This window comes from Zingiber officinale, chromosome 2A (assembly GCF_018446385.1).
Source record: "Zingiber officinale cultivar Zhangliang chromosome 2A, Zo_v1.1, whole genome shotgun sequence".
Taxonomy (NCBI): domain Eukaryota; kingdom Viridiplantae; phylum Streptophyta; class Magnoliopsida; order Zingiberales; family Zingiberaceae; genus Zingiber; species Zingiber officinale.
The window spans coordinates 102,122,844-102,144,509 of record NC_055988.1 but is presented as its reverse complement, the minus strand read 5'-3'; the positions used below and the strand labels follow the sequence as shown (position 1 = coordinate 102,144,509).

General features: G+C 39.3%; 3 protein-coding genes across 4 annotated transcripts; 1 reads left to right on the top strand and 2 right to left on the bottom strand.

The window, feature by feature from the left end:
- The first annotated feature begins 807 nt into the window (after positions 1-807).
- On the top strand, positions 808-1,698 carry LOC122041770. Its single transcript, XM_042601560.1, has 4 exons — positions 808-969; positions 1,049-1,179; positions 1,260-1,348; positions 1,425-1,698. The coding sequence occupies exons 1-4, from the start codon at positions 918-920 to the stop codon at positions 1,543-1,545; spliced, it is 393 nt and encodes a 130-aa protein (XP_042457494.1). The 5' UTR covers positions 808-917; the 3' UTR covers positions 1,546-1,698.
- Positions 1,674-9,089, bottom strand: LOC122041769 (cathepsin B-like protease 3). Its single transcript, XM_042601559.1, has 11 exons — positions 8,908-9,089; positions 8,479-8,532; positions 8,293-8,373; positions 8,056-8,212; positions 7,928-7,932; positions 7,777-7,851; positions 7,567-7,692; positions 2,449-2,667; positions 2,149-2,262; positions 2,031-2,066; positions 1,674-1,940 (listed from the first exon to the last, which is right to left on the bottom strand). The coding sequence occupies exons 1-11, from the start codon at positions 8,977-8,979 to the stop codon at positions 1,806-1,808; spliced, it is 1,074 nt and encodes a 357-aa protein (XP_042457493.1). The 5' UTR covers positions 8,980-9,089; the 3' UTR covers positions 1,674-1,805.
- A 380-nt stretch (positions 9,090-9,469) lies between these two features.
- On the bottom strand, positions 9,470-21,297 carry LOC122041768 (mRNA cap guanine-N7 methyltransferase 2-like). Of its 2 annotated transcripts, none has more exons than XM_042601557.1 (11): positions 21,061-21,297; positions 20,899-20,977; positions 20,683-20,777; positions 20,264-20,335; positions 20,080-20,189; positions 18,749-18,871; positions 18,575-18,667; positions 18,414-18,482; positions 10,216-10,304; positions 10,036-10,133; positions 9,470-9,950 (listed from the first exon to the last, which is right to left on the bottom strand). In XM_042601557.1, the coding sequence occupies exons 1-11, from the start codon at positions 21,205-21,207 to the stop codon at positions 9,786-9,788; spliced, it is 1,140 nt and encodes a 379-aa protein (XP_042457491.1). In that variant the 5' UTR covers positions 21,208-21,297; the 3' UTR covers positions 9,470-9,785. The 2 variants fall into 2 exon arrangements, with proteins under 2 accessions (XP_042457491.1, XP_042457492.1); XM_042601558.1 differs by having other exon boundaries at positions 9,470-9,947.
- Positions 21,298-21,666: the final 369 nt, after the last annotated feature.

Below are 21,666 nucleotides of genomic sequence, written 5' to 3'. Positions count from 1 at the left end.
ATTATTTATCAAATTTAAATTTAAAAAATAGATAGAATAACTTATAAAAAAATTAACTATTCTATCTAAAATTTAAATTAAAATTTAGTAATATCAAAAACTAATCCAAGGCAATTCCATTGTCAAGTAGTTTTGATTAAAATAATATTACATTATTTGATACAAAGCAATTATAAGTGATGCTGCCCAAGATAAGATAAGATAAGAGGGAAAAAGAAATTATTTTGGATAGAATATTTTAGATAAGGTATTGTTTGATTATTTTATGTATAGTTCTTCAATGAGTAAAACAAAGATGGCGGCCCGGGTGATGCTGTAACGGTAAGATGTTTACGATTCAATCATAGTATTACCGAGTCTTTTTTTCTAGGGGGTGGGATGAAAAACTTTAGGAGGTTAATTGAACGAGGAGTCCCTACTCGCTAGTCTTTCGAATCTGTACAGTGGTAGATTAGTACAACTTGATCTCAATGATGAACCAACCCTGCATTAAAGCTGCCACATCGATCCCCCACACATAGATTTACCAAGAGATAACTGTAATTCACAAAGCACAATGTTGAAGTCATTCCGTCGTGGGCTAACATGTTCTGTCAAGAGCTTATTGGTTCTACTTCCATCCTCCGACCATGACTTCATCCCAGTTTCTTCATCCAACTATGTTAAAAATATAAATATATTTATAATTGTTAATAGATTTAGTATCCCATTTAGTAATTGATGTCCTTTTCTGTCAGAGTCGTTGGGGATTTGGATTAGGATGACAGTCCCTGTTTGCTCAAGTCTGTGTGCGATCTTGTCAGTACCCACTCATTCCCTTCCATCCCATCTCTCTCTCTCTATAAACCAACTCTCTCAACCATTCAGCTTCAAAACAAGCAAACTTCACCGCGGTTGAAGCTCCAAAGCAAGAACGAATGGGTTCTCTCATGGCTGGTTGGTCGTCCCACGTCTTGGACTCAGAGAAAGGTAGTAGATCTTAGTCACTTAATTCTTTTTGTTTCAAGTCCTTTCTTTTAATCTTTGCAACTGCTGCAACCTGCAACAGTTCTTCTGAAGAGAAACAAGTCGCTGACCAGAGAGGAGATCGATAGCTTCCGCAGAGCGCAGAAGCCGAGCAGAGAAGAGGAAGAAGACTTCACCTCCGACGCCGCTTTGACTCCCCAAACGTCTCCTCAGGTTAATTTAATCCTCCTTTTTTGGCTTTTTAATGACTCCACGGCCGTCTCCTTTTTAAACGTAATTTGTATCGTAATTAGGAGAAGGATCGAGCGAGAGCAAAGCGGACTTTCATGGGTTTCCCTGATGATGCATCGGACGTGGACAAGGCTGCCAAGACGGGTGACTGGTAATTAACTTAATCAAACACAAATTATCTTCTTAATTAAGATAACCATGTTGTTGAGTTAAATAAACTGGAGCAGGTGGACGAGGAGCAACTGGGCGTTTCTGAACGAGCCGCCGCGGGACGAGTTGAGCGACTCGGCTCACAAGTACACGGCGCAGTTCCACGTCGCTCACCTCGCCGTCAACGAATCTACTTAGAGATCGTATTTTGGTGGTCGCCTAATTATAGCCTGATCTATGTGCCATGTCTGTCGTTTGTGCGTGCAGTGTATGAGAATGTACTGTTGGGTTAACTGTTGTAAATTTAGCATGTATGAGAATCTTAATTAAGAGCTAGACATTTTGGTGGCGTGCCTTCGGAATTATCTAATAAGTTCAAATGTATCGACAATAGATCATTAAGCAACATCATAACATATATTGGCGTACGTCCTGGTAGGTTACCCAGGCAAAGTGCGCTAAAAAGTAGCATAAGCTTCTGAATGACCGGCGGCATTGTTGATGATCAAGTTCTTTGTCGAAGGCATCCCAGCTACAACATCATCTTCGATCCCACACTCGTTCTTTCCCCTTAGGATCTTGAAGTAACCATCCTGCACAAGCAACAAAGACGAATGAATAAGTTCATCAAAGGTTGGATTAGATTCTGAATAGCATTAGCAGCGATCCAATTTTGCACATACGTCACCCCAGTTTTTGTTCCACTGGTTTGCAAGAAGCTGCACAATGAAACAGACTCAAGTCAGAGCGGTATTTTTCGGAGACTTAAGCTACACAAACTGAAAGTATGTCTGGACAGACCCAGTAGTCTTCACCGTCCTCGTTGGTCCCCCATCCGATCAACTTCACAGCGTGGCCACCCATAAAATCACCAGTCAGGTGTTTGTAGACTCCTGACTTGTAGTGTGCAAAGTCCTAGGTGCGAATGAGAATTTAATAAGGTTGGCAAAACCCTGTCATTTCCATATTATCTAGCAGTATCTAGCATATGTGAAGCATGGAAGATACGGAGGAAATGAATCTATTAATGAAATAACTGGCAAGTCAATGAAGAAAACAATGTTAAAAAGGATGAGCTGGGAGTTTTCAGGTATTGAATACCTCATAAACTGTGAAATCAACTTCTACAGGACCATTTTTGTAGACCTCTATCATGATATCCGTTGGATCTGAGTTTACCATGTATGCATCGACACCAAAATGCTTATTTTGCTCCCAGAGGAGATTGTCAACTTTACACCGTTTTTCACATGCTGGAGTTGGATATGCAGGTTCACAGCCAGGATGAGAGCATCCAATGTCATCAAAATATGGGTCGCACTGCGAGATCAAGCATAATAAGTATGTTAGTTTATGCTATATAAAGAGGAAAGATATAACATCAAAATTTTCCGTTCCTAGAGAAGATAAAAAATGAATTAAATTTATTGTTTCCATAAGGCAGCAAGATACAGATTGTTATTGTTTCTTTCAGGAGAGACAGGTACAAATATTATTTTGGGTCTAAGACATCCACATCAGCTTCCCTATTTAAAATGCATAATTTAGAGTAAAAAAATTACTTTATTAAATTTGAATATCTACTTTTTAATATATCATATATTAGCTTTCCTATTTCTTCTCTCTCCTCTATAATGTTTAGGGAATGGAATCAATTCCCTAAATTTAGAGAAGTATTGTTCATAAATGCATAATTTAGGGAATCGATAGGGTAGCTGATGTAAAGATTTTTTAACTACCTTATCCAAAATTTAAGGTAAAATCTTTAAACAGGGTATCTGATGTGAATGCTCTAAGAAGATAAGAAATGGTACATTGGAAATTCTCTACACATAAAGATGTTCATTCTAGATGAACAAATTGTCCATCATTTTAAATCATTAATTACTTGAGATAGTATACAAATATTACTGAACGGAACTTCTATATGCACACTTTTAGCTGCACTTGAAATAAACAGATTTTGTAAAATCATATTTTCATTACCCATTTATATTATTACATATTACTGAATGGAACTTCTATACGCACATGTTTATTTGCAATTGAAATTCACAGATTCTAGAAAATCACATTTACATTGCCCATTTATAGTTGCAGCTCAGATAATTCTAGTGTTTGGCCTGATAAATCAACTAAAGGAACATGACATTGGTGAAACTTTTTTACTTGTGCTACTCATCTAATAAGCTCACAGTTGAAAGTACATCCGGCCCCTAGTGATTTGATTTGTTTTTGTGACAAATCCTACGTTACTTCTTAGTTGCACGTAGCTAGTCCGTGCACAGATTTAGTACAAAACAGTAGCTGATCTTGATCCTTCGAGACTTAATGGTATGCTATGAGATTCCATTTAAAACATCATAATAAAAGATCATACTAAACAATATCTGTATAAAATGGGATCCTAAATGAATCAAGTTGTTCCAAAGAATCAAAACGGTCATTATCAATAGAATCCCGTCAGCTCTCTGAAATATTCATTTGGACAGAGAATTCCAAACACATTGTATGCTAAACCCATACTGACAAATAACCAACACACAATCAATAGCAAGGGTATAGTAATGCTATGAATGACCTACTATTGATTACTCATAATAAAATCAGCTGAAGAGCATTCTCCCATGCTTTCGGGCATTATAAGCTTCACAAATTTTTGTACATTCAACAAAAAAAAACATGGGAATCAATTCAACGCCATAACAAAAGATCTTCCACATAATACGAGTACTTAGAGTTGAAGATTTAAGTAGATACAACAATAACAATAACAACAACCAAGTTTTATCTCACTAGGTAGGGTCGGCTATATGGATTATTTTACGGCATTGAGCTCTATCTCTTCTTACTGTATCATCATCTATACTTAAATAAATTTTATATTATTATATTGTTGCTGACCAAGTCTTTTTTTGTCTTCCTCTTCCTCGTTTGATATCTGTGTTTGTCATAATTTCACATCGCCTAATTGGAGCATTTATTGGTCGTCTAAGTGCATGCTCTTAAACGTGTCTCTTTTCCTTCAATAGATGTAACTCCGACTCTCTCTCTAGTGCTTTCATTTCTTATTCGGTCCATTCTCGTATGTCCACACATCTACCTTAACATCCTCATCTCTGCAATTCTTATCTTCTGTTCATGTGCTCAAGTTATAACCCAACATTCAACTCCATATAACATAGCAGGTCTAACTATAGTTTTATAGAATTTTCCTTTAAATTTTAGAGGTACTTTATGATCACATAAAACACCCGACACTCTCCTCCATTTCAACTATTGTGCTTGTATTCTATGTAAGACATCTCTCTCAATCCTCCATCATTTTTCAAAAAGGATCTTAAATATCTAAAGCTCTCGGTTCCAGGCAACTCATCATCTCCAATCTTAACAATTATCTCATTATGTCTTATATTGCTAAACTTAAATTCCATATATTCTGTCTTTATTTTATCAAGGCTAAAACTTTTCCCTTCTAGTGTTTCCCGTTAAGATTCTAATTTAGCATTTACTCCTTCACGTGTTTCATCTACCAAAACAATATCATCTGCAAATAATATGCACTGCGATACTATGTCTTGAATGTATACAGTGAATTCGTCCATAATTACTGTAAAAAGATAGGGACTTAAAGCTGATTTTTGATGTAACCCTATCTTTATTGGAAATGCTTCAGTCACTCTGCCTAAAGTCTTTACTCTAATCGTTACAACCTCGTAAATATTCTTAATTGGTTCAATATATATTATGCTAACACCTCTCTTTTCTACAATTTCTCCATATAAACTCTATTATAAGCTTTTTTTAAGTCAATGAATACTATGTGTAGATCTTGTTTTTGCTTTAGATATTTTTCAATTAATTATCTAAGAAGATGTATAACTTTTATTGTCGACCTTCCAAACATGAACCCAAATTGATTTTCGATCACCGTGACCTCCTTTCTTAATTTTTTTTCTATTACTTTTTCCCAAAATTTTATGATATGACTCATTAGTTTAATACCCCTATAATTTACACAATTTTGTACATCTACCTTATTCTTCTATAAGAGAACTAGAGTACTTATCCTCCATTGATCAGGCATTTTATTCGTTTTCAATATAATGTTAAATAATTTTGTAAGTCATTCAATACCTTGTTTCCCTATATACCTTGTTTCCCTATACACTTCTATACCCCTATCAGAATATCATCTGGTCCAACCGTTTTTCCATAGTACATCTCATTTAAAGCTTGTTGTACTTCTGAAATTTGAATTCTACGATAAAAATTTAAATTTCTATGCTTATTTGACTTACTTAAATTACCTAAGTTAAGTCGGCCACCTAAACCTTCATTACAAAGTTGATAAAAATACCTCTTCCATCGCTTTTTTATTTCTCTATCGTTTACTAGTATCCTATTACATTCATCTTTAATATATTTTATTTGAATGAGATCTCTTATCTTCCTTTTCCTCACTTTAGCTATTCTATAAATGTGTCTTTCTCCTTCTTTTGCATCCAATTTTTTGATATAATCGGTCAAAAATTTCATTCTTTGTTTCATTCACTACTCTTTTAGCTTCTTTCTTAGCTATTGTATATTTTTTTAAGTTTTTCACGTTCTTACAAATATATAATTCCTTATAAGCTATTCATTTTTTCTTACTTTCTCTTGTACTTTCTCATTCCATCACCAAGATTTCTTACTTAGTGGTGCATGTCCCTTTGACTCACCGAGTACACTCTTAGTTACTATTTTCAACTTTAATATCATTTTATCCCATGTCGTATTAGAATCACCGTATATTTCATCTAATGTTTGTCTCCTACCTTCTCCTTAAATATACTTTTTTTCTTATCCTTTAACTTCCACCACTTAATTCTAGGAGTCATATATATTTCCTTTCTATTGATATTATGTTTGAGACGTATATCCAACACTACTAACCTATATTGGGTAGTTAAGCTTTTTCTAGAGATAAACTTGCAATCTTTATAAATTTTTCTATCCTTCTTCTTAACCCTAAGAAAGTCAATTTGCGATTTATTATTCCCACTTTTGAACGTGACTAAGTGTTCTTCTCTTTTCTTAAAAAACATATTAGCTAATATAAGATCATATGCTATCGCAAAATGTAATATTGTTTTCCCTTCTTCATTTCTCGTTCCAAACTCATAACCCCCATTTACCCTCTCATATTCCTTATTTTTCACTCTGACATGCTCATTTAGATCACCTTCTATTAAAATCATTTCATTTGGTGGAATATTTTGTAATATTTCATCTAAGTCGTTCCAAAACCCTGATTTGGTAGCTTCATCTAATCCTACTTGCGTTGCATACACGCTAATTATGTTCATAATTTCTTTCGCCACTATTATTTAAGGGTTATAATTTTATCCTCTTTTCTAACTACTCATACAACTTCATCCTTAACGGACTATCTATAACAATACCCACTCCATTTCTTGCTTTACTGTTCCTTGTGTACCATAACTTAAAACCCGAGTTCTCTATCAGTTTTGCCTTCTCACCTACCCATTGCCTCTTGTACACACAAAATATTAATTCTTCTTCTAATCATCGTATCTATTACCTTCATTGATTTACCAGTGAGAGTTCCTATGTTCCATATTCTAAATTTTAAATTATTAATTTTTCTATTATATTTGTTCTTATCCCGTCTATGGTGTGAGAACTCTTACCTATTTTCAAGCTACACCTAAGTTCTCATGGAGATGTAGCGGCCTTTTCCGATATATTACAATCAAACCCTGCAATATGAACTTTTGCATATTTAGCACTACACCCGAGTTCTGGAGATGTAGCGGTCCTTGCTGAGATGTTATAGTCGAATCCTGCAAAGCGCTCCTTCCAGGGAACAACCTAGCATTGACACAATAGTTTAATGAATCCATTCATTGAATATTTGTTATAGTTTTAACGCTAACTGGCAAGCTAACGCAACCTTTCTCCTTTATCTAGGCTTTGGACCGGCCATGACTGGTTCATCACGAGCGAAGATTTAAATAGATAACCAGAATAAATTTTGGAGAGACAAAAATGTTTCTTGAGAAATTGGAGGCAAATCCATCAATAACTAGTTTCATATACACTAGATGAAAGTCGAAGTAGAGACAAGATCTTGAAAATATTCCGAGTAGAGAACTAGTACAACTTTTGAAAGTGGTTGGTTGTAAGAAAAGTTCCATTAGGAATTGTCATAGTTACCTCATCAGTAACAACGCCATTCTGGACAAAGTATTGCCATGCACTTAGAGGATACCCTCCATCACAGCCATCACCACACATAAACCCACAGCAGGACAAAAGGTCATTGACAGACAGAGAAACATTCTGCAAAATAAAAACATAGCTAAATTTATATTGACCACCTTCAAAGAATAAATGACATCCTTTTGTAAGACAAGAAAGGCTTACAATGCCAAAATGAATGCAAAAACGATCAGAAAGCGATTCTACAGCACCAAAAGCCCAGCAAGAACCACAGTGGCCCTGTACATCATAATCTTTGTGTAACTTAGGTTGTAATAAGTTTAATACATCAGAAAACCTAAGTAAACCAACATACCTGGTCTTTTAGTTGATCATTAATCCATGGGCATAATTGCAACAAATATGAACAGTTAGTCTCACATGACTAATCAGTTTTTAAAATAAAAATGTGATTTAAAAAAAAAAAAAGGAAAGGCAGCGGACCAAGAATTCTCCCAATTGTACTACACTGGGGCCAAGCTTTCCTTGCATCAAATTCCTTGGGAAGCTTTAAAGACTTTGGGTAGGTCTTTGTAGGAAGGACCATCGCCTTATTGGAAGGCATAGGTTTAACCCCAAGAATATGCTTAAATTGCTCAATCTACAAAAGGAACCATGAGAACTAAGCAACTACAAGTTCCATTGACATCCAAAACAACCAAAATTTGTTCCAGATCTTACTGTATAATTTTCAAAGCGAGGGTTCACGGAAGCTTTCCATCCAGCTTCAGGGTTATCGTTAATCCTTTCAATGATCGAATTCTGCCTCGAGCAAGGACAACAAAAGCACGTAATTCTTGTTAAGAGAGAATAAACACAAGATTTGCCTATACTAATAGAGTTCAGTTTAGAATTAGTTTAAAACACCTGAATAATCCTTGAAGCTGTCCTGAGTTGAGGCATCGGTTTCACTGCAAATACCTGTAGAAACATATCGAGGTTAATATCTACTTCAGATTAAGTAAAGCAAATCGGGTAGCAGTATCATAAATGAATCATAACAGAAGCGTATTTTGCACAAGTAAAAGAGCCGAAATAACAAATTTAAAAAGGGATCATGACCAAAACATGAAATACATGCCCCCAAAAGGCCGATACGATACGCCTCTCTCATAATCGATCCAGTTCTTCGAGTCTTTTGTTTCACAAACAATTGATCGGAAGGATCAAAAAGCGCGAAAAATCGGTCGAAGCTAGTTGCGATCCGGTCGACGATCGAATGAAGATTTTTCTCTTCCATATCCAGATCCAAATTAGATCAGACGAGATGTAATTCGACGGGTAGAGAGGGTTCACCTGCTGCGGCCGAGGAAGCGACACGGCCAAAACAAACAGAATAAGCAGAGCCAAAGAGCACCGCGACGCCATTATTCTGTCCACCTCGACGGAGGCCAGTTGAGTGGAGGAGGACGAAATGGTGGGTGATCCAGCTTATGGTTATATAAAGAGAAGGCTGAAGGTGAACGCGAGGTCACGTGGTGACGCCAATAGAGGCGTGTCGGGAAGCATACATTAAGCCATGCATTTATTGATGCAGAGATTCACTGGGAAATGGGATTGGAGGATAATGCAGTTATCGTGGTCGCCTCGGCGGTGTGAGTTGGTCCATTAGGACAGGCGAGCGGCCCAGTCGAAGGCTAACACGTTATACGTTGCCACTCGTAAGTCGAAACCCTGTTTGCCTTTGCGGCATATAACGAACACCATTTAATATTTTTTAAAAACTTTGCACAATAATACAAGGTAGGATTATACCGCACGTGCTAGAAGCACAAGAAAAAAAATAAACACACGTTACTCTGTTCTAATCCTCACATGAATTCATCGTTAAGCTGCATTGACCGTAGTTGGTATCATATTTTCATCACGATGGCATCCTTTATTTTCTAATATACTTGGGCGGGACCTGCCCTAGTAGCTGTTAACTTGGCCACTCAGGTGATCCCTTGAGTCCACATGGGTCACACAACACCATTATGGAGCGCTAATGTGCTCACAACCACGACGAGCATCACCAACGTCTCTTGAACATAAACATGATGCTGCATCTTGCTCACATTACATCTTCTATCGCAATTTTTTTTGAATAATGTTAGAGATGTTGAAGTCCGCATTCATTTTAGATGCAGTGGCTGAACCGGCAAGTATTCATACACCAGCTGAAGTGAAGCTTCCTATAATGGATCTGGAAAACGAAGATCGGCCGGACCAGGGCCTAAGATGCCTTTGTCATTGTCCCCAAGAACACTGCCTGCGCCAATGTTTGTGTCGGTCTGCCCATTTCTATCTTCATCTACGGCAGGCTGCGGCCTCCAGTTGCTCACTGGCCATTCGTGCTGCTGATGAGAAAAGGGAGAAGTCGACAAAAAAGTCAGACAATCAGCATCTGTAAATAGAGTTCACAGCTCAATCTTTGAAACTTACTTCTTCGTGAGAGTACATCCCTTCGTAAAACAAGGGGGTCATAATGGGTGGGGCGGCGTCTGGATCAGGCTTCTGGAATACAAATGTGGAGTACAAACCTGAAACCAGTCGTGATAAAGATTAAACCTAGAAGGAGATCCCGAATGAAAAATCCATTGTGGATTAGACAAAGGTTAGCACCTAGCAAATCGAATGTTCGAGGAAGAAGCCTCCCTCGGGGATCCATGAAATTCCCACCGTAGCTGAAGAGCATACTAACAAATTGAGATCTGACAACAAGACACCACAGGCTTATGACCCAGAAATTACAAGTCAAGAAAAATAAAACAAACACAAAATAGTCTGAACCAGAAATCAGGAGGATTTCTGAGGTCATCTTGATTCTTAGATCTAGAAAGATATAATGATTTTAAGTAATCAGTTACTAAAGACATAATAAAATACTATTCTCAAAGCATATAACAAAACTAAAAAACTAGTTATACTAGTTTTGATACCACCCTCCATTATCAGCATAGGAGAGACACATATCAAGAGTGAACACTCTGAATAAAGTATTCTTGTCATATAGAGGCCTAGGACATCTATAGACTTATATAGCATATTCAGTTAAAACCGAACCAAATTAATCGAAACCCAACTTATTCAAACAGATCGAAGTGAGCAAATTTTTCAATAAAAATCAAACAAACTAAACCGATAAAATATCGGTTAATTCAGTCGAAAATCGAATTAAACAAATTTTTCTTTCCTCATTGATATCACAATTTTTCTTTTCATATGGTTGGTATCCAAAATCAATCCTGACTTAAGATCAAGACTCCACAGCTGATGAAGCTTAATTGACATGTATACTAGCCAATGATTAATAGCAGTAATATAAAATTTTGATCATCCAACTTTAAGAAAACATTAATTTTCAGAAAGAATTAAACCTCATTCTAGTTTAAAAAGAAACAATATGAATGAGATAAAATCACAGGATACAACCTAAACCTCATCCTTAGTTTAACTTAGAGAAAAAAGAATCACCAGTGAAGTTAGATGAGGTAAACCTTTCTGATGGCAATGGGCCCGGGTTCTTCTCCTCAATCTCCCGTTCTCCGCCACATGGACAGTGCCTGTGTTTTCTTTCTTTCCTTTCTTATCATCCTTTTCCTTTTTGTTCTCATCCTCATGAGGCTTAGTCAACGTCTGCCATGTGTAGGTGCGGCTAAGCGAGGAGTGTTTGCCCTTCCCTTGAACTCCGCCAACCACTTGAGATTCCTCTTCCCAGCCCCTTCGGCCTTAGCCGCTCACATAAACTTCTGATCAAGCTTCCAATCGCAGAGGGAGGGAGGAGATCGGAGTGGAAGAAGGGTGTGGGGCTGAGGAGGTCAAAGGAGTGACCCCGGAGGAGGAGGAGGAGGCGGCGGCGGTCGTTAGCTAGCAACGCGGAGGGAGGAGGCATGAAGGGGGCAAGGAAAGCTGAGACCAAGGACTTGAAGTAGGAGAAGGAAGGCAAGGAGAGGAGATCAACAAGATCAAAGGGGAGGAATCCAGCTGTTAGCCCCTTAGACTCGACGGCATGGCTGGGCGCAAGGATTGGCTCGTTGCTCCTTGGATCCAGCATAGTGGGCATGTGCGCAAGACATGCCAAGCAGCGGGTGGACATGTGGCAATGCGCGGGCACTGTCCAAGCACAAGTCGAGCGGGAGGTTGACTTGATGGTGGCAAACAGATGCGAAGAAGCGGACGCGCGGAATCGGAGCATTTGGCCAAGCATCGCTTGCAGAATTCGTGAGTCATGGCATGCAGCGGGTGCATGCAATGCAGCATGAGGAAAGATGCAGCAAAGGGGCTACTTCGGCCCAAGCACAGGGGTGCAGGCTGGCCTTTGACATGGCGCCAAGGCAGCAATGAGGTGGCTAGCGGTTTGGGACATGTGGCATGGCAGTTAAGGCAACTGCCATGCAACTGCTTGTAAACTGCCAAACCAACCCTGCCTATGGATTATAAATAGGCAAGGGTGTGGCAAAGGCAAGACACAAGAGAGATTGTATGAGCATTCTGCCAAGAGAGTCACTTGTAATCCTTTGAGTGTTAATACAAAAAGGTTGGGAGTTTTCCTATACGTTTGGCTTGTCTTGTTCGTGCTTGTCTTGTGCATTCTCTAGCACATTGGTGGTGTATCTCAGAGGCTAAATCAAGTGGGGTGCTTGGTCGCCGCGCAGGAAATTTCTAAGGCAGAAATTACCCCTGTGACAACTGGTATCAGAGTGCAGATTCATGGCTGGTGGCAACCACGAGATTAGAGAAAGGCTTTCTTCTGTGGAAGCCTTGCTCAGTGCGGTACCAAATGGGGAGGATGTTTGCAATTTGGTTGCAAGGATCCTTAACTTGGAGGCAAATTTCGAGCAAACCCAAGAATCTCTACTGGAAGAGATGGCGCAATTACGGAAGAATAATGAGGATCTTCGCTACGAAATCATTGTTCTGCGAAGAGCAATGGCTTCTAGTGTCGAAGCAATGCCTCAACGTCCATTGGTAAGAGTTCCTGAACCGAAGTCTTTTGGAGGCACGCGGAGTGCCAAGGAACTCGAGAACTTTCTGTGGGACATGGAGCAGCACTTTGGCGCTCCTGAAACTGAGAAGGTAACAATCTCTAGCATGTACCTTATTGGCGATGCAAAACTCTGGTGGCGGACTCGCATGGTGGATGATGCAAATGCGGACCGACAGAAGATTGATACTTGGGATCGGTTGAAGAAGGAAATGAAGGACCAATTCCTTCCAGGCAACACTTTCTGGATAGCGCGTGATGGGTTGAAGCGTCTCAAACAGAGCGGTTCTGTGCGAGACTATGTCAAAGAATTTAGCTCTTTGATGCTGGACATTCAGAATATGTCCGAGGAGGACAAACTGTATAACTTTTTGTATGGTTTACAGCCTTGGGCGCAAGTTGAACTTCGTAGGCAAAATGTGAAGGATTTGCCTAGTGCAATTGTTGTCGCTGATGCCTTGGTGGACCTTCGCATGAGCAAGGAAAATTTGAACACGTCTTCATCTTCCAAGTCCAATTTTGTCCGCAAGGATAAGAAAGGAGATTGGAAGAAGGAAGGCAAGAAGGATGCTAAGAGAAAGGATTCGGGGAACAACCATGGCAAAGGAAAGGCGGAACATGTGGCTACTCGAGGGAAGGACAACTGGAAAAATCAGGGTTGTTTCTTATGCAATGGGCCCCATTTTGCCAAGGACTGTCCGAAACGTGAGAAGTTAAACGCCCTCCTGTTGGGTGATAAAGGGGAAGACTACGAACAGGAAGTTGCTACACTTGTCAACCCCTTTACAATTGCTCAATACAATTGTTGCTTATGAGTCCTTGAATTACTAACCAATATGTCAGAGGACATGGTGCGGGCTCATTCTCAACTTCTGCACATTTCTGTGATGTTAAACGGGAAAAGTGCAAATGCTATGGTGGATACAGGGGCACTCATACCTTTGTATCTGCCAAACTGGTGCAAGGCTATGGGTTGTCAATAAGCAAATGCCCAAGATATATCAAGTCGGTGAATGCCAAAGCGCAAGCAGTTGTGGGTATGTCTTACAACGTACCCTTAACTGTTGGCACTTGGGTGGGGAAAGCAAACATGATGGTAATTCCACTTGAAGATTTCCAACTCATATTGGGTATGGATTTCTTACGAAAGACGAAGACGGTCCCTATGCCTCACTTGGATGGAGTGATGGTAATGTGCGTGGACTACAGGGCCCTGAACAAAGTGACGGTGAAAAATACATACCCTATTCCACTGGTGCAAGATTTGCTGGACAGACTAAGCAAGACATCATGGTTTTCAAAGCTCGACTTGCGATCGGGTTATTGGCAAGTCAGAATTGCAGAAGGAGACGAGGCCAAGACAACATGTGTAACTCGTTATGGCTCTTACGAGTTTCTGGTCATGCCCTTTGGCTTAACAAATGCCCCTGCCACTTTTTGCAATTTGATGAACGAGGTGTTATACGACTTCCTTGACAACTTTGTTGTAGTTTACTTAGATGATATTGTTATCTACAGCAAGTCATTGGAAGAGCACTTGGAGCACTTGGGGATGGTGCTCGAGCAGCTAAGGAAGCATCAACTCTTTGTAAAGTGCGAATTTGCTAGCCAAGAAGTCATGTTCTTGGGACACATGGTCAGCAAGTGCCATGTGCGGATGGATCCAAAGAAGGTGCTCGCCATTGTTGAGTGGCAACCTCCTACAACTATTCCGGAACTACGCTCATTCTTGGGCTTGGCAAACTACTACCGTAAGTTTATTGTTGGATACTCAAAGAAGGTTGCCCCATTGACAGACCTACTAAAGAAGAACATGCGGTGGGAATGGTCAGATGCATGCAAGGAGGCATTCGAAAAATTGAAGATGGCAATAGCATCTGAACCAGTATTGCGCTTACCAGACTTCGAATTGCCTTTCGAAGTACATACTGATGCTTCCGATAGAGCTATTGGCAGCGTGTTGGTGCAAGAAGGCCATCCCGTTGCCTTCGAAAGCAGAAAACTCAATGCAGCAGAACAGAAATACTCTGCCCATGAGAAAGAGATGGTGGCAGTGGTGCATTGCCTACAGGTTTGGCGGATATACTTGTTGGCCACAAGATTTTTGGTCAGAACTGATAATGTTGCTAACACCTTCTTTGCAACACAAAAGAAATTGTCTCCTAAGCAAGCCCGTTGGCAAGAATTCTTGGCTGAATACGACTTTGCTTGGGAGCACAAACCTGGAAGGCACAATCAAGTGGCTGATGCATTGAGTCGGAAGGAAGTTTTTGCTAGTTTCTACTCTATCTCAAGAGTAGAATCTGATATGTTGGACAGGATAAAGGATGTTGCTCCAAGTGACACAACTTATGGAAAGTTGGTGCAGCAAGTAAGAGACAGGATCATATGGCGGTATTGGATCGAGGACGATCTCCTAATCTACAGGGGGGGAGAGTCTTCGTGTCTGCAGCGGGTGGTCTGCAGAAAGAGTTGCTAAAAGAAACTCATGATCCACAATGGGCTGGACATCCGGGTGTCGAGCGGCTGCTTGCTCTATTGGCTCGTTCTTACATATGGCCAAAGATGGAGAACGACGTAGAAGCTTACGTCAAGACTTGTCTTGTGTGGCAACAAGACAAGACGGAAAGAAAAAAGGAAGCGGGACTACTTCAGCCATTGCCCATTTCGGAGATACCTTGGGTTTCTGTCTCTATGGACTTTATTAGTGGCTTACAGGTTGAACTTGCCTGAAAGGCTAAAGGTACATCCTATATTCTATGTAAGTTTCTTGAAGAAGTATCATGCAGATGACATGGATCCATCAAGAAGTTGTGCCAAGAGAGCTCTGCCGGTTGTAAGAAAGCAATTCAGTGAGGATGTTACGGAGATCCTGAACCATAGAACATTTGGCATGAGCAAAAAGAATAGAAGAACAGAATTCTTGGTTCTGTGGAAGGGAAAACCCAAGTCTGAGGCTACATGGGAAAGAGATGTTACTCTATGGCAATTCGAGAAGCAGATTCAAGCATACTTACAGAAGCAATCGACGAGGGCGTCGACTTCTTCTCGTGGGGGTGGTTTGTTAGCCCCTTAGACTCGACGGCATGGCTGGGCGCAAGGATTGGCTCGTTGCTCCTTGGATCCAGCATAGTGGGCATGTGCGCAAGACATGCCAAGCAGCGGGTGGACATGTGGCAGTGCGCGGGCACTGTCCAAGCACAAAGTCGAGCGGGAGGTCGACTTGATGGTGGCAAACAGATGCAAAGAAGCGGACGCGCGAAATCGGAGCATTTGGCCAAGCATGGCTTGCAGAATTCGTGAGCCACGGCATGCAGCGGGTGTATGCAATGCAGCATGAGGAAAGATGCAGCAAAGGGGTTACTTCGGCCCAAGCCCATGAAGCAGAACCATGGACAGCACAGGGGTGCAGGCTGGCCTTTGACATGGCGCCAAGGCAGCAATGAGGTGGCTAGCGGTTTGGGACATGTGGCATGGCAGTTGAGGCAACTGCCATGCAACTGCTTGTAAACTGCCAAACCAACCCTGCCTATGGATTATAAATAGGCAAGGGTGTGGCAAAGGCAAGACACAAGAGAGATTGTATGAGCATTCTGCCAAGAGAGTCACTTGTAATCCTTTGAGTGTTAATACAAAAAGGTTGGGAGTTTTCCTGTACGTTTGGCTTGTCTTGTTCGTGCTTGTCTTGTGCATTCTCTAGCACATTGGTGGTGCATTTCGGAGGCTGAATCAAGTGGGGTGTTTGGTCGCCGCGCAGGAAATTTCTAAGGCAGAAATTACCCTTGTGACACCAGCCATGGTGGAGGAGGATGGCGGTCAGAGAGTAGTGAAGGACCAGGCACAAGACCGAAGTTGCGAGTGATAGCGGTTTCCGGAGTCGCCAATTTGGTAATCGGGATTTACAACGAGTTTATCAATTCATTTTTTTATTGATTTATTCAATTTAACTAAATAAGAAATTTTAAAACTGAAACTGAACCAAATTAACCGATTTCTTTTTTTAGAAAAATAATAAAATTTCGAAATAACCGAATCAAATTTTTAAATTCAGTTAATTCAGTTGGTTTGTTCGGTTTAACTGAATTTTTACTCACCCCTACTAATTATCCACAAACAGCACATCACACACTATGTGCTTATATTATGTTAAAGTTGTTTCCCAACTATTTGGATTTAGCTACATAAATCATACTCTCTCTCTCTTTTTTAAAGAATCAAAGCATCCCGCTCTTCGAATCAATTAATACTGGAGGTGACTAGCCCAACCCATGGAAGTTTCCCACCAATCACTAGAATAAATCAGAAAGCGAGATCCATCCAAGCAGCCAGCGTTCTTAAGTTTGTCGTCCCACCGAAGGAAAATCATTGTAGTGCGCCAAGATTCGAACCTTAAATGTCTGATTAATTGCTTACAAGGTCTAATCGCTACACTGTAGGCCCGGGCACAAAGCATACTCTTTTATTTTTTATTTTTTTTTTAATTTTAGTTAGCACTAGGTATCCAGCTTATGCCGACTAATCATGAAGTGATCGGTCCAACCATACGGAAGTTTCCCATCGCCCACCAGGTTAAATCATAAAGCGCTCACAGCGGGTGGCCATCAACCCAGTTCTTAGGTCAACCGCCATTAAGGGAAATTGATTCGCCAAAGTTAAGACTCAATCCCTAGATGTCTGGAAAATTGAGAAGGCGCCATGTCATTGCACTATTGCTCAGGGGTAAATCATACTCCTTTTTTTTTATAATCCAGGTATTCAGCTCTTCGAACCGAAAATCATACTCCTTTATTGAACTTTATGCAAGATTACATCACTAATATTAAATATTTTTTTACTACATTGACTAGATGTTTCTTACACAAGGTTATTATCTTCTTAGATAAGATGCATAATTGATCTATCACCCATCTTGCTTGATATCCTACATATATTTATATATACACATGCATGGGGGCAATAATAACCATGTACAAGGAAAATGTGCTGATATGGTGAACATTGTTATCACCTAGACATGGCATTGGCAATGCTACATTGCTGAAAAAGGAAATGTCGACATCAATGTGATTCCAAAGAGGAAACACTGTTTGTTTACATGAATCAGTAACTTCTTATCCTTTTATGTAACCACTCTTACCATGAATATTCAGATGGGAATATGCACACCACTTTCCGTTCTCAAAAAAAAAAATGAACAGATAATTACTAAGAAACATGCATACTCATTAGCAAATAGATATTTTCCAACTGCATGAACTAGTAAAGTTTCAAGTGATTCTACCATAGGGAAAATGTCAAGTCCTGCTTGCTACCTGTATCTCAACGTGCCGGATTAAACCATTCAGAAAAATCATATTAAAACTGAGTCGTCCTTCATTTATTTAATTGCAATACATGGAAATAATTTAGTTATTTGGCACATAATGTTCATACCATGTCCAACAAGATGATAGTGACAAATTTGGGGTATTACTAACTTTGTGCATTACCAAGCAGTTACGGATACTTAATAAAAATATTCTGATTATTATATTTCAGCTCATTTATCCTGTACTTTGTAGCATAACAGATTTATCTACTCAATACTCACACAACATGAAGCAAACGTGATAAAAGAATAACTAAAAAGGTAGATATTTTAATCACAGTTATCCTTGTGTTACAGCCAAAAGGTAATTCCAACATGCACACTATAGTCTTCAAAAAATCAATAAATCTACTTCCTTGGTCAACATCAATTCAGTACTAATATTTAGAGGTCATATCCTCAAAAAATGCTTGCAAACAAAAAAAAAAGACAAAAAAGATAAAACCAGAAAGAGTAAAGAAAATATACCTGTTATCATCATAGAACTCAGCCAAGTTCTGTATCTCCACATAGTCCAAACCTGCATCTCTGGCCAACCTGATTTAATGTTTTTCAATATCATGTCCACATGTGGCATAGACAAGAGACTCAAGCAAAACAGAATAAATGAATCAAGTAAGAAGGCTAACCTAATTAGGCTTGCAAAGTGTACTAAACAATGAGTTTCTGAAGTAATTTCATTAGCAAATTTGATCTGATACTTTTTCCCAAAGAAAGGGAACCTGGCAATCATTGGCATCTAAGATAGCATTATTTGAAGGAAAAAAAAAACAACTTTATATGGAGTGTGTGATGTTTTATACTTCTCTTCCTCTACTTCAAATGTAATAATGTAGTTCTCTGAGCGGATGCAACTCGGGACACTGTTGGCCTTCATACCAATTCCTTTATTGTGCGAAGCTTCAACATTCTTCTGATACTTTGTCCTAAAAAAGTGGCATTTCTTCATGCATACAACATGATGAAGACCTTGCAGAAACTTGCAGAAGACACTTAAGAATAAAAGACATGAATGATAGAAAGGCCATAGTGACCTCCATTATTTATCATGAGTTTCTTTATCGATTACATTTAGTTCATTTCATCTTCTAATAGTGATTTCGGAAACTAAAAGCATCAACTTTCATAAATTCTCAAGTTGCTACATGACTTCAGAATCTCAAAATGGCAAAGGTTGAAATAACACCGCTTTTAAGATTGAACATGATAGGTTCAGTCTCGGACTCTTTGGTTACACCATATTACCCCCATGTATGAGGGTTGGCACAACACAACTCCAGAAAGGGTATGTCATGTGGGACACTTAATGTCGGACACAACACAAATAAGACATCATGTTTCAACTTGATGATTTTATGTGTTTGATACATAGACCCTTATCATGAAAGATACTCTTATCCATGTTTGGGCAGACTTCAATTTTGTAAAATTATGTGGAGAAAAAAAAATTATGGTTCAAGACCATAAATAGTTTGATTTTGTGCTTATGCTTGTGATCTTTGTTTGCTGTTTGATTGCAACGATTTGCTGTTAGTATTGATCTTGCAGAGAGTGAAGCAAAACAATTGAAATAATTTTTTAGATCCTTGTATAGGAAACAGCTATATGGCACAGATAACCGCACAACTGTATTCTAATAGTAATACCACTTCAGACTAGGAGATCTAACAAAAAAATCCCTACAATGAGTTATCATAAGGAACCGCTAGGAGTCTTGAAAAACATATATTAGACTACTGGTCTACAAAGCCCATATCAGAAACCATTCTTATGTTGAACTCAGGTTAAACTAAAACTATGGCCAACCATATCTAGAGTGGATGAGTGGATAGCTAAAATTTAATTAATCAAAAACCCTTACAAGACTGTCCAAAGTCCCACACTTACAAGTTTGTTTTTGTTTCAAAGAGATTTCAAAATACTGTTATGAATTAGCTTACATTAGCATAAAAGAAACAACATTAATTCTTATTCAATACTTAGCTCACCTTTATAATAATGGCACTTTTAACTTTAGAGTTCTACTATAATTTTCCAGACTATTTGTTGATTATTTTCAGGTCTTTCCCACGACTATTGGGAGTTGAGAATCTACATTAATGAACTTTTGAAATGAAGCTAAGAGTATTCGTACCAGATGGTAGATGAATCAGGAGTTATACCAAAAAAATACCCCCCTGGCTTAAGCAATGATGATACATTTTTTAAAAGACTGGCAGCTTTCTCCTCGCTCTCAAAGCATGACTGCAGCAAAATGTACTTTTACAACAAGATTACTAATAATTATAAACAAAGAAAGCATAAACCGAAGAAAGTACCTGTAAGTTCTGGAAACAACACACAATATCAGCTGGAATACCTTTGTCATGCAAATGAGATTCCAAATTTTCCTGCAACATGCAAATTTCACATTTCTACCACTAGAACATCCAACAACAAGAATATATATTTTTTTTTGAATAACATAAGTACACAGGTACACCAAATATGCAAGAAAAATACATAACAGTACAATTTTCTAATTAAGTATAAACCAATTTACTGCTTCAGTATAATTTCCCAGTCACGATAAAGTAGGAGCATCTCATAAACTCCCCAACAAGCACAAAGTAGATGAGCTCATCCAGCTGTTTTCCCTTTCCTCTGATATATCTTATTCAACACGGTGGATGAATAAGGAGTAGAATGTCACAGAATCGACTAACATAACTTAGAAAATTTTAGCAAGCACACATACCACGTAAGGATCCAGCTCGCAAAACTCGGCAGTGTAAGGCTTCCGCTGACTCTCCGACAACTCGTCGGGTCTGGTGATCCCAGAGCACGATGAATCTAGCCAAAAAGGCAAAACACACACACACACACACACACACACACACACAACACAACACATTTAAAAACCTAAGAAATAATTCAGAGAGAGATACTGAGATAGAGAGAGAAGGCGTCAGACCAATTCCAATGTAGTGACCGATTTGGGCGTCGTCCCACTTGTCAGTATCCGGTGCTCCACTGCAGTACAGTTCGCAAACCTAATATCATCGCTAGAAGGGACGTTTATAAGAAAAAACAGAAGAAAGAGGGGAAATAGCTGCGCGAAACGAAGAGGACGCACGGTGGCATAGGGGAACGCAAAAATCTTGATGAGGGCAGTCTTAGCGAAATCGTAGAGACGGTGGCGAGCAGCTTCCGGCCGAACCAGGAAAGAAGCGGGCGGAGGAGGCTGAGGCGCCGCCACCGCCACGGGAGCCGCGGACGCCATCTATCACCGTCCGCGACTTTGCATTTTCGTCGGGTCCGGATTATGATTTCTGATTCGGGCGAACCCAACAATATCCTGTCGGGTGGGATCTTTTATCCGCTGGTATCGTTATCGAGAAATTCATTTATTTATTTATAGGTTAAAAATAAAAAAGTATCTCTAATTATTAAATTATTAGTATAAGTAAGGGGAGAAAAAAAATGTTAAAGGGCGCTATAATAAAAGAGTGAAATAAAAAAAATTGTTTTGATGTTTGTTTTTACAAACTAATGATATGGCAATAAGAGGAGCACATCTGTATAAGTCAATTGTCACGATATAGGTTAAAATTAAGACGGTCAATATTAAGACGTAAGCAAGACTTGTCCACATAAGTCAAGCGAGAAGTGGCTACATCGGCCTATCGGAGGAAGCAATATCCGGTCGGTTATCTGGAAGAACCGATGTCTGATCATCCCG